General features: G+C 46.0%; 1 protein-coding gene and 1 long non-coding RNA gene across 2 annotated transcripts; both read left to right on the top strand.

Annotated features, from left to right (window-relative positions):
• The first annotated feature begins 485 nt into the window (after positions 1-485).
• On the top strand, positions 486-3,862 carry LOC115316900. Its single transcript, XR_005715282.1, has 3 exons — positions 486-524; positions 3,597-3,671; positions 3,823-3,862. It is a non-coding gene; the product is annotated as an uncharacterized LOC115316900 (long non-coding RNA).
• A 4,904-nt stretch (positions 3,863-8,766) lies between these two features.
• LOC115326041 lies at positions 8,767-9,871 on the top strand. Its single transcript, XM_029986764.4, has 3 exons — positions 8,767-9,457; positions 9,521-9,627; positions 9,751-9,871. Exons 1-2 carry the CDS (start codon positions 9,015-9,017, stop codon positions 9,618-9,620), a joined length of 543 nt encoding a protein of 180 aa, XP_029842624.2. The 5' UTR covers positions 8,767-9,014; the 3' UTR covers positions 9,621-9,627; positions 9,751-9,871.
• The last annotated feature ends 2,200 nt before the right edge of the window (positions 9,872-12,071 follow it).

The following is a 12,071-nucleotide window of genomic DNA, read 5'->3' on the forward strand; positions in this document are numbered from 1 at the left end:
CAAGAGAGTCTCATAGGGTCACATCAAGGATAACGGCATTCCTGCTCGAGTCACGGGTTTTCTCACCGAACTTCACTGAACATAATGGTACATTCCCTTTCCTTAACTTCGTGGGAGCCAAGGGTGAAAGACGAGGCAGAGGGCACAGGACAGACGGTCGGCGGAGAAGTCACGAGCTGGCGCGAGACAGTGCGTGCTGAGCAAGGCTGGAGCTGGGCAGGAACATTGGAGCCGGGCTGCCTGGCCTGGCCCATGCCGAACCCCGGAGCGGTCCACCAGCGAGGTTCGAAGTCCGGACCGGTAGAAACGGCGAGTCCTGGCCATCTAGCCTAGGCCACGACGATCCTGGGGTGGTCCCGCAGCGAGACTCGGGCAGTGATAGCCCGGGACAGCCAGCCTACGCAGCGCTGGCGTGGCAAGGACGATCCGCAGGCCTGGACACTGACTCCGACTGTGAGCCCTGATCGACGGGCGACAACAAGGGTCGGCGTGCCTGGACTGCCGGCTCTGAACGACGGGCAACCGTGAGCTACAGTCAACTTATTCGCTGTCTTCTTGTTACTGTATGTCACTCCCAGGGTGACGGGCGGAGCGCATACCGATTCTGCGGTGATTATTAGTAGCTAAGCGAACTCCATAAAGAAACCAACACTAAAATGGCACATCCAACGTGGGGCTCGTTCGGTATGCCTCTGCTTCTAGTCGTCCCCAGGGAGTCTCACGGATTCATTGAGCGGGTTGTTCACTAACGCTATCGATGCCGGTTGAGACAAATATGTTGAAATTTTGGCGACTTGTCTCACGGCAGAGCTCAGCAGGCGTTTCCTCGAACTGAGTACCTAAAGGGCTCGAAGAACGAGGTTGCAGACACGCTTTCTCGGGTATCCCAGAATAGTGGTTGGCAGGAGACGGGGAGCGCGTTTAAGATGTAAGAAAGTCGTCTTCAGAGGCAGAGGAGATCCACTGCATGTTCGCTGGAAGGCAGGATAACGAGTGGCAGGAGGGGAAGCAGCCAGGACTCATTGCAGATTTAGGCTTGGGGTGATGCGGTAGGTAAGTAAGCGCTTGTCGAGGCCTGGAGTGCAGATGGGTGTTCGTCAGTGGGTGTTGGAAATATTGTGGAAATGGCAGTTGACACCGGGAACACTGGCAGACGAGATTGTCAGCGGGTGTCGGGTAAACTGGCGGAAATTGCGGTTGGCACCGGGAACGCTGGCAGGCGAGTTAATGAGCACTATGATTTGTAACTGCTGGGTTAAGACGGCTAGTTGCTTCGCGTCAGTCCAACAATCGACGAAGGGCAGAGGGACGACTCTCCCTTGAGGGGGGTCGTTCCAAGAAAGCTACGAAATGATTTGTGTGATTCTTTATCGACTTCACTCTGGCCGGTCGTGGCAGTGACAGCAAGACTTTTAATAAGTTATGTCGCGTCACGACCTGGCCAGGGATGCGGCGGTAGACATCTAGGTGGCTTGTAGCTGTCCAGCTTGCCTTGAGGTGTGAACGGTTGAAGCGGACTTGCTCGCTGAGCATGAACGGTGGAAGCGAGTCTAAGGCCCACTTCAGACGGGGCAATTTACCCCAGCAACTTAACGTCACAACACCAGTAACACAGGCCGCCTGCGTTCACAAGCTGCAACCGAATTGCTACGACTTGCCATCATCATCATGAAATTTGATTTTTCTTGCACTATATAGACGCACAACTACGTGCTAAAAACATGTTTTTATATCTTTGAGTGCCGTTGAGAATACTCACTCATGTTTCTGAAAAAAGTTTATTTCCAAAAACGATCCATTTCAAACCAGGACCAAGTCTTCAGCTGTCATCCTCACCACCACAGGGGTCTCACGTGAAAATATTGCGTCCCTTATTGGCTGCTGCCGCTTCAAATTTCTCCAGTTTGTTCGAGTTGCTTGTCTGCTTTGAGCCGAACCTGATCTCAGAAATTCGTGCTGATCTGGGAAAACCTAGGGAACAACCCGCCATCAACCTGAAAATTGCTTGAAAGGTTGCCCCGTCTGAAGCGGGCCTTAGGGAACTGAAATCAAGGGCAGTGGAGCTCTGGGTTCAAACCCACCTGGAGACGTCTCTTTTCTTTTTGCCTTTTTTTTAGTATACTCTTAACGACTTAATTTTCGCGGGCTCAAATTTTTGCAAATCGGGCCAAAGCTGAAAATATGAAATTATTCGCGGGTTCTAATTTTCGCGAATCGAGCGTAGCTTCCGTAGTGTTCACATATTGCCCGAGTTGTTCGCGGGACATATTTTTCGCGTTTGTAGGCGATTCGCAAAATCGGCGAAAATTAGGTCCTCTCGAAAGTCGTTTACAGTATATATATATATTTTATATTTATAAATAATACTTTTTTTTTAAGTTTTAACGTATAGACTCATAATTTACACACTAATTCACATCCAGAAGTGCTTTTATTCACACACTGGCTCCCTAGTGCTTGCAATAGCTTCTTGTTGAGCTATTGCAAGCTCTGCAAAGGGAGGGGCATCTTCCCACCCTTTGCAGTCTGTAAAGCTGTGGCTTGCACAGCTCAAGCAGGTCGCACCTCGCACACTGGCTCCATCATCAAGCATAGGGGCTGCATGAGTCGCGCCACTGTAAGGCTATATACGGTCGGGTCACAGCACCTGGGACCATTCGTCGCTGCACTCAGCTACGGTATGGTAGCTTGGTCAGGGCATGAAGCAAGGGTACAACTTGGAAATGCTCATCTTCATCACATTTGAAGCACATTTTTTTTTATTACTTTTGTGTCGGGTTGTCAGCATTTTAAGGGTGAGGAAGCAAGCAGCAGCGAGAGCAAGAAAAAAATTGAAAGCCGCTTTGATTGAGAATTTATTACGAGCACTAGGAAGCTGTGGAGTATTCTTAAAACACTTCTAAAGGTGAATTAGCGTATAAATGATGTGCTAGTGTTTAAAAAATAATAATAAATTTAAATATAATCAATAAGGATAAAAGTATACACCAGGAGGACTTAAACCAGAACTGCACAGTCTGTAAATTTGAAATTTGACACCATAAATTACTTCGCCACCACCCAATTTTATTTTTAGGTCGTTTATCGAGGTATATGAATTTCGTTTGCAGCTGTCGGCTGCAAGAGAGATAGCCTTATTTTCATTTACTTTACTATTCCCGCCAAATATGACAAGTGACCAAGAATAGAACCTCATTTGTCGGCCGAGGCACTGTACTTGCATCAAGGCAAACTAGCCTGGCTTGGTAGGCTTATATTTTGTTTCATCACCTGTTTAGTATTCTGTTGTCGCTCATCAAAAGAAAAAAAACTGACTAAGTCTGACTTATTCTGGTGTACAGGTACCCTTGGCAGTAAACTCTGCTAAATGGGGCAAAATATATATTATACATTTTTTAGCAAATATGCATTGTTTTAGCAAAATGAGCTACACTATTTGACTAAGGTGAAACAGAAGCAGCCTCTCCACCTGGGTCTGTTTTCATCTCTCGCAGACACTATTTCCTGCTTTTTGTGGTTTGTATCAGACTTTTGTGTCTGTCCGGCCAAAGCATCTGTGTTAGACTCAGACTGGTTTCTTTTTTGGATATGTGCAGGTATTCTTCGCAGCAAATGGCTACCAATCAGGAACATGAGTTTGTTTTCGGCTACCAAGAGCAAGTATTTTCAAGGTGAGCTATTACCCGCCTATATGAGTTTTGTGTTGCATTCCTCTTGGATGCCGTTTCCTATGTGTTGTGGTCTTGCTTTGGTATTTTGTTGTGTCTCTTCTGCAAAAACACCCAAGTTTGACTAAGATTGGGTTCTTTCTTATACATGCAGGTCTTGGTGGCAAGCCCCAGCCAATCAAGGCCAGAAGTTTGCTCTTTGCCGCTCATCGCAAGTGCTTTCAAGGTGAGTGATTGATGCCTATCTGAGTTGTGTGTTTTATTCCTGACAGACACTCTATTTCCTGTCTTTATAGTGGTCTTGTGTCAGGCTTTTGTGTCTCTGTCCTGCCAAAGCATCTGTATTAGACTAAGACTGGGTTCTTTAGGATATGTGCAGGTATTCTTCGCTGCACATGGCTGCCAATCAGGAACACGAGTTTGTTCTCGGCCACCAAGAGCAAGTATTTTCAAGGTGAGCTATTGCCTGCCTATATCAGTGATGTGATGGCTGCGCCAATAGTGCCAAACTGCGCCAAGGGGCTAACCCTGCTACATCCTGCTACATTTTGCCAAAATATGGGTAATCTGCGCCAAGCCTGCGCCAAAGGGCCAATTTTGGTCGCCTTTCAGAACTGAGACTAAACTAAGTACCGTAACTGAGCATGCATGAGCTAGGCGGCGCAAACGGCCGCCCGACACAAAATACCCTGCATCAATCGTCCATAGTTTTTTGCATGGTTTTTTCCGCCATGCCGTCGACGCTAGCGTGCTGGGTACCAGCCATGACGTGACGCTGTGAAACGAAACTATGTTTCGGCGCGGCGGGAGTTACCTTTTGAGCTGAAGCTCTCTCTCCTGAAATCAACGGCCACACGGCGTTGTAGATATGGAGCTTCCTAAACTGAAACATAAGGACCGCCGCATGTTCATCAACATTCACATTCTTGTTTAAAACATATGGTGCTACGAAAATCCCTCTCTAACTCAAAGACTGCTGTGTCGAAGTATTGATTACGTAGGTTTCTCTTGGTGGGCTTTCTTTCGAGAGGGACCCCGGTACGTGAAAAAATCTGTCGCGAAGAAAAGTTGAAGTGAGCTAAAGCAAAGAAGGGAATGTCTGCACGCTGAACCCACAGAGCGCGCTTGTTTGTCTCGAGTTCAGTCGTTGCACAAAGCGACCCTGGCTCGCGATGTCTTGCATCAATGCGCTCAGGTTCTTTTTTTTCTGTGTTTAGCTTGTACCTCGCCTGCCGGCCTTGCAAGCACGCGGCGCTGGACTCTTTTTTGTCGCATGCTGGGCAGTTACATTTTGCATAGACTTTTGGCAACCAGTTGGCGACGGAGCAGAAAGGCATGGTTTCGGTTTCGATCGAACAGCCGTTTCGCTCGCGCGACAAAGCACGTGCACCCTGCAAGCCTGCCGGAGTTGCCCTCACGTGCATGCGAACCAGCGATGCGAACATAATTGCACGACAGAGGCACCAGCCGGGACGCTTGCAATTCATTGTTTTACATTTAATTACTTTTAACGATAATCTGGCACGTCGGCAATCAGTAAAACGGTGGCAAGCGGTTTTTCGGAATTGCTTGGCAACGCCTATAGCACTGTACACTTGTGGGATGTCGCAATGTCTCTTTGGAGACATTGAAATTGGACATTCATTACTACCCTAAGCTAAAGCAAAGCTTGCTCCAGCCTTGCAGAATGTTTCGAAAAGCAAAAAGAAATCTGTCATGTCATTGGAATTTCAGTTACATCTTGAAAGACTCCCAGGTGGCCGAACTTGACCATAATTGGTTTATTTCGGCGAGCAAGATTCTCTTCGCGTGTCCAGCATTTAAGACAAATATTTTTATTTTTATTAGAATATCTGCTTTAAAAGCTACTTTTTCTGCTCCAAAACACTGTTTTGGCTGCTCCAAAAGGCGCTTCAAAATGGCTTAGGCCAATCACATCACTGCTATATGAGTTTCAGCATTTGTCAAGGAGCGCAAAAATCAAACCCCGGGGGTTGGCCATTGCAAAAATGTTGACTCGGAAGCGCATAGGGAGGAAGCTTTACAAAAGTATCCACCTGCCTCTACAAGTGAAACCGAAACTAAGAATGTGGGTTCCATTTGAAAAAAGAAACATTGTCAGCCCGAATTAACTCGGGGGCGGCACGGAGCAAACAAGCCACGGTACGAGTAGGCTTGGTTCAGGCTTTTGTAGGGGTGGTCGATGACTTGGTGTTTTTTAAAAAGTTATCTTTTTCTAAAAGTGTGGTGGTCGAATATTCGGGGATGGGCATTGAGTCAGGATCTTAAAGGAGGACCAGCAGAGATATTCTTCAGCCTGGCGGAAAGTCCTCCTCGCCCTCTTTTTTTCCCTTTCTCTCCTGTCTTGCAGCACGGCGAGGCGGGGGGAAGGGTCCCTTTTTGCGCCGGCTTCTTCTGAGAGGATAAGCCGAGAAAATCCCCATTCTGACCGACGGGCGATAGGTGTGGCAGCAGCGACTTCGTGACTTACGGGTACCTACAGCTCCTATAGCGTACTCTGACCTATTTTTTGGCGCTCGCCAAGCCTAGCCCCTCGGGGGCAGGTTTCACGGAGCTGCAAGGCTGCACCCTCCCAGTCACCGATTTTCAGCTGTCAAATTTGTTTGACTGTAGCCCGTGTCAAAATAAACGCATACTTGGGAGCTGCGGTGCATCAACACACCCATTGAAGGTACGCTTCATAGATATTCTTGGTTGATCAAGGAGCTCAGAACACATGCGCGAGATGTGGTGACTTCAATATGTAAGGATAACTTACATATTCACAAAACATTCCATCTTCAAAAAACCGGCTTATTACGCTCAAACCTGCCGCAAATTGCTATGTACCAGGCGCGGGCATCTTGTAGCGGATCTCTGTTTTCGTACAGCGGGCACAAATTATTGGAGAACTTTAGTATGTTTTCAGGCCACGCTATATTTAGCGGAAACTCGCGCTGCCACTTCGATGCATTCTCTGAAGCGCGCGTCTAAAGTGGTAGTGGGCCTTTGAAAACGATTTACTAGAATCTCCTGTTGTGTGTCTAACTCGCAGAACATGATGGCCTGCAAAATATATGAAATTCATATTTACACATTCTAACAACCATCTGAGGTGAGAGGGCATTTCTGGTGTGGATGTCAATATCAAAGTTTTAGTGGGTCGCTTTTAGCACTTCGATGACCGTACGGCCCGTACCCCACAACGATATGTAAGCTAGACTCGCTGTGAACATCCTTTATCGAGTGCGGCTATGGAGTGGGAAACGCAATATTGGCGAGTCTAGCGGGTCGTATTATGGTTCAACTTTGCTTGTATTGGTACTATAGCACGGGCCGCGCGCCGCTTTGAAGTATTTGTTGTGTCTCAAATAAAGACTAAAGCAAAAGCAGACAATGTTTTTTAATGTGGCACAAAATTGTAATTTAACATTATAAAAACATTTTAGGCGCCTTACACCATACAGTTAGCACGAACAAACTATCGCCGGTCTTTCTCCTCCCCCCTATTTTTTTTTTTCGTTCTTAGAAAGGAATGATGTTTAGAAAGCTGTTAATACGAGTATCCAACCTAAGCGGTAGATTTTAGTGCGAGCCAATACATTGCTGTGGAAAATAGCAAAAAGCGCCGATGTTGTTCGCGCGAACAGTTTCGCGTAATGTACGCGTACCGCTACACAATCAACGGAAACGGAGTAAATCAGCAAAGTTAGGGAAAAAAAAAGTGGTGTTAATTTTTTATAGTTGAAAAGTTGTTATTTTTATATAATCAATTCGGTAAGGAGTGCTTCCATTGGGCACCAACCTACGAGGCATCAGTTTGTTCTTGTATACTAAATTCTGCATGGCCCTTGAGTAGAAATGGCAATATTGTGTTCGTGCTTAGCGTGTCACGCACAAAAATAAGACCAGTTCATTGCTTGAACATTTAAACAAGGCCTTTTTTACATCAAATAGACATTTTGCGAGTACGCTCTATTACTGGTGGTTCATGAAATAATCTACGTTGTTTATTTAGAGGAAAGGAAGTGGGGTGGTGAGGGGAGGGGGAATTGAATACAAAAGGCTGCTCAGGGAACCTCAAATTTTGTAAATAGTTCGCTCAACCTATAATCTTCAGTTAATTAAATCACCTTTGCTTTGTTTGTTTCAGAACTTTAAACAGTCGCGCCAAAGGCCAAGATGAGCGAAAAGTCAGATTCCCCTGTTTACTTGAGCAAGAAGCGTATGCGAGATGGAATTAAAAAGGTATACGTGTGTAACCATAGCAATCTCCGACGAAGCCTGAACCTCACTTTTTCTGAAACCTCGGAGATGACTGCTTTTGACGACTTGATAAAGCAAGCCAAAGCCGTTAATAGGTGTGACTCGTTGTCAGCTGTGATAATCAAGGCGCTGCGACGATTTCTTGAAACACGGAATTCAGAAGAACGATCGTCGAATGCTGTGTGCAACACACCGAAGCCGCTGCATCAAGAAGCGGAATCGCGCGCGATCACGCCTGACCCTGTAGGGGATCCATGCCTAGTTGTTTGCGACAAAGCCGCGCTATGGGATGTCATTCAGACTGTAGAGAAGCATAGTTCAGAGTGCAAGGAAAGTCTTATTTTGGAGAAAGTGACCGCCTGGGGTTTCGCATCACGAATACATTGTAAGTGTATTAACCATTCACTGGTGCTCAACACAAGCACGGTTGTCGGTTCCGTCCGGGCTGTAGACTGTTTGCTGACGGTGGCGTATGCCTCCTCTGGAGTTCTGGCGACGCAGTTTGAAAAGTTTTGCAATTTTAGCAAATTGCCATACTCCCCTCGCACTGTGGAGAAATTGCTTGTAGATATCGAAGGTGCTGTAGAATTGCTCAAGCTTGAAAGCCTGGCAGCCGCGCAAGAGGGCGAATCAAGGGCCACCGAGCAACATGACCCCACTTCGACAGCAATTAATGTCGAGACTGATGCTCGGCACGCTTGCCGGAAGAACTCCACTCACACAGATGTCGTCGCGCTTGGCCAAATGACCCACAAAGTTGTAGGGATTGTTCACGTAAACAAAAAGGATGAACTATCTTCCCAAAAGCACGAAGCGTTTGGTACCAAAAAGCTGTACGAGTACTTCGATTCTAAAAAGATCTCCGTGCTAGATCACGCACACGACCGCAACACCACAGTCAATAAAATAATCAGAGAAAAAAACGGGCCATCCAACTCCAACGACCGCTGGCACGCTGCGAAGAGCCTCAAGAAAGGATTTCTTGCAATTTCATCTGGACCGAAGAGGAACGAGGGCAAGACATGGCACGTGGAGCTGTCCGACAAGTGCCAAGCGGTCCGTAACCACGCGTACTATGCTATGGCCGCTTGTGAGGGGAATCCAACCAAGCTAAGAGATATTTTCATAAACTGCGTAAACCATTTTGAAGGTAAACACGAGAAATGCAGCGAGGAATCGATTTGCAAAGAAAATGGACATGTCCCGACAACGCTGCTCGTGAAAGACCCGCTAGCGTCGGAACTTCTAACAAAATTTCTGAAATCAGCAACCATCTACAAGAACGCGGAAGATTACGTAAAGTCGAAGGATATATATGTAGAGTCATTCAATAATACTATGCTAATTTACCTCCAGAAGAGGATTCATTACCAGGACAGAAGCTACAAACTGAGGCAGAGCTTGGCACTCCTAGACTGGAATGAGCATGTTGGGCGAGGCTACACTTCACGTTACTCTATTGAGGACTGTCGTCATCCAGACCTGCAAGGCGGGAAAAGGAAGTACTTCAGGAAGACATACAGGTAGAATATTTTGAAGTGTACAGTGTTGCCATGGAATACTAATCCTGTATTCTTTTCCTCCAGCTTCGTTCAAAAGATTCGAGAGTTGGTGCTTCGGTCTGCTGCCCTGGGAGATGCCAGCACGGTGAATGACGACTCCCTTGTGAATGACGAGAGTGTATAACTTATAGGTATGCCTAATGTAAATTTAAACTAGTACCATTGACGTATAATAACAAGCAAGCTTATTTCATTAGAACAGTTGGGCAATTGTTGTGTGTACTTCTACATGTTTGTTTGTTTTTATTTCCCAGCTCGGGACATCACTGGACAAGGGACAGAAAAAGCCATTCCGCGGACTCAAAGATGTACCTGTAATTATTATGCAAATATACAATTTTCATGACAATCTTTTGTCGTTGCCAAATACAGATGACACACAAGAGAAAGTGAACGCTAACCGGTACATACAATTGCTACAGAGCTTCAACCAGGGTGTGATCTTCCGAAGTACAAATTCCGAATAAACGCCCGTCGAGGGGTTTCAGAGTATATAAAGTGCTCACCCTTTTACACTTAGCGCATAAATAGATCAGAGCTCAGCAGAATGTACATCACCTCTTGGCTGTGCCTCTCGTGAGTCTTGAACGAGATATTAATAATTTCGATAAAAAAATAGATTAGCTGAAGAGAAAAATTAATTTGATTGCAGTCGAGACTCACAAGAAAAGCACAGCCTTTTACGCACAGTATATTGCGAGTATTTTCTGACGCACCGCGCGTGTTCTGGCATTGGCAATATTTGTTTCGGTGTTATACGTATATTTATCTAAGTTAGGCTCGATATCTGTCTGCTAGTGAGTGATACACTGTTTTTCCGTTCTCGTTTTTTCCAATTTTTTTTAACAAACTAAGCTAACAATTCCTCTGCGCACCATGCCCTATTTATTTTGAAAATAAATGTGCAATATAATTTTGCAATTTATGCACTTGCCTAAGAGGATTGAATATTTGTAGAATTATGCGGCTGGGTTCAAGACGGATCCGCACCAGAAATCGCGCTCTTGTACCGCGGTACCATAACCATGGCTTCTTCAGTTTTGGTTTTTAGTTTGCGTTGTATATATTGTCGTCGGCATTTTGCAAACGTTATTTACGTTTCGGGGCTGTCGTGTTGCGATTTTTTGAGATGAGGAAATTCTGTTCGCATTTGAGGCGGACCAGGAAGTCCGTAATTTTCACGACGGTACGAGCCTTACTCGGGACCGTGTGTGGTGTTATTTCGCTGCTGACGTCACGTATCCACGCCAACTGTATGACGGGAAAATTATCAGCGCACGGAAAGTGAAAGAAAAGCTTTTCTCCGAATCCGGCCAATAGTAATTTAGGCAGCCGATTGCTGGGAGGGTACCTTTAGAACGCGCGACACTAGAGCGCCGACGTTAGAGCGCGCGACGCGAAGGCTCTGCGACAGTAGCGCGCTTGATACCAGAGCGCATGTCACGAGAGCGCACCCCAGTTGAGCGAACACTGCAAATTGTGGTATGTACCCGCGGCTGCACAGACAGAACTAAATTGTGCGACTCATCGAATCGGAGCATTGGCGATTTTCGATTTATTAAAGATGCCTTTAATAAAAAAATAAAAATAAAAAGGGTACGGCTCCTTCTAACCAATTGTTTGCTGACATAGAAGAGAGAAGGGGGCAAGGGTGTGGCCATATAGGTAACGGGAATGCCTGCAGTTGGGTGGAGCAGCGAGTCTAAGATTTCTTCACGGTAATGCGGTGCGTCTCTCGGATATACAATAAATGTTTGCTTTTTGCTATATTTGGTCTATTTTTGACAGGCATTTGGACCCCTATCATTTTGGCGGTTATTGGGACGTTTCTCGCATAACTTTAATAGTATTTTGACGTCCATGACCGTAATGGAAAAAGCTCACCGCTAAAAAAGTTTAGTAAAACACTCATCGAAGGAAAGCTCAGAGCAGTTTTATCGGATGCAAAGCTTTCCAGTCTTTTGACGGATACATAAAAACCTCCCCTTCAAATCTGTGAGATATAACATCAGAAAACTAATGGAGCTATATAGATCAGCTGCATTTTTTTTTTCTGCGGAAATATACGCTACAGATAATCCTTTTTTTTTTTTTTTTGCTGTCAGTTTTTTGAAACATTTCTTGGTTTGTTACACGAAAAAAATTCGTCGACTCATTTCGCAATGTCCTTGCCGAATGCCACGGCGTAAATCCCCGCCAATTTTACATAAAGCACGCGATGCCCGAAGAAGTGGTTGGGCCACTCGCGCTTGACTGGTTGTGCGCTCTCGACGTGCTCTCGAGTCGCGCGCGCTAACGTCGCAGCGCTTTCGAGTCGTGCGCTCTAACGTTGCGGCGCTCTCATGTCGCGCGAGCTAACGTCGTGGCGCTCTACTGTCGGCGGTCTAATGTCGGCGTTCTTCTAACGTGCGCTCTAGTGTTGTACAGCCCCATTGCTACCTATACCACCGGCTGTTGAAAACGCTCGAGGTCGTGCTCCCTTATTGAACTTTACGCGAGGTTATAATAATATTAGTACCTCTATTTTTTTTCAACAAAAACAATGTTGAAAAGGTGACACGGAAAGAAAGCTGTA

This window comes from Ixodes scapularis, unplaced genomic scaffold (assembly GCF_016920785.2).
Source record: "Ixodes scapularis isolate PalLabHiFi unplaced genomic scaffold, ASM1692078v2 PGA_scaffold11__112_contigs__length_91849675, whole genome shotgun sequence".
Taxonomy (NCBI): Eukaryota; Metazoa; Arthropoda; class Arachnida; order Ixodida; family Ixodidae; genus Ixodes; species Ixodes scapularis.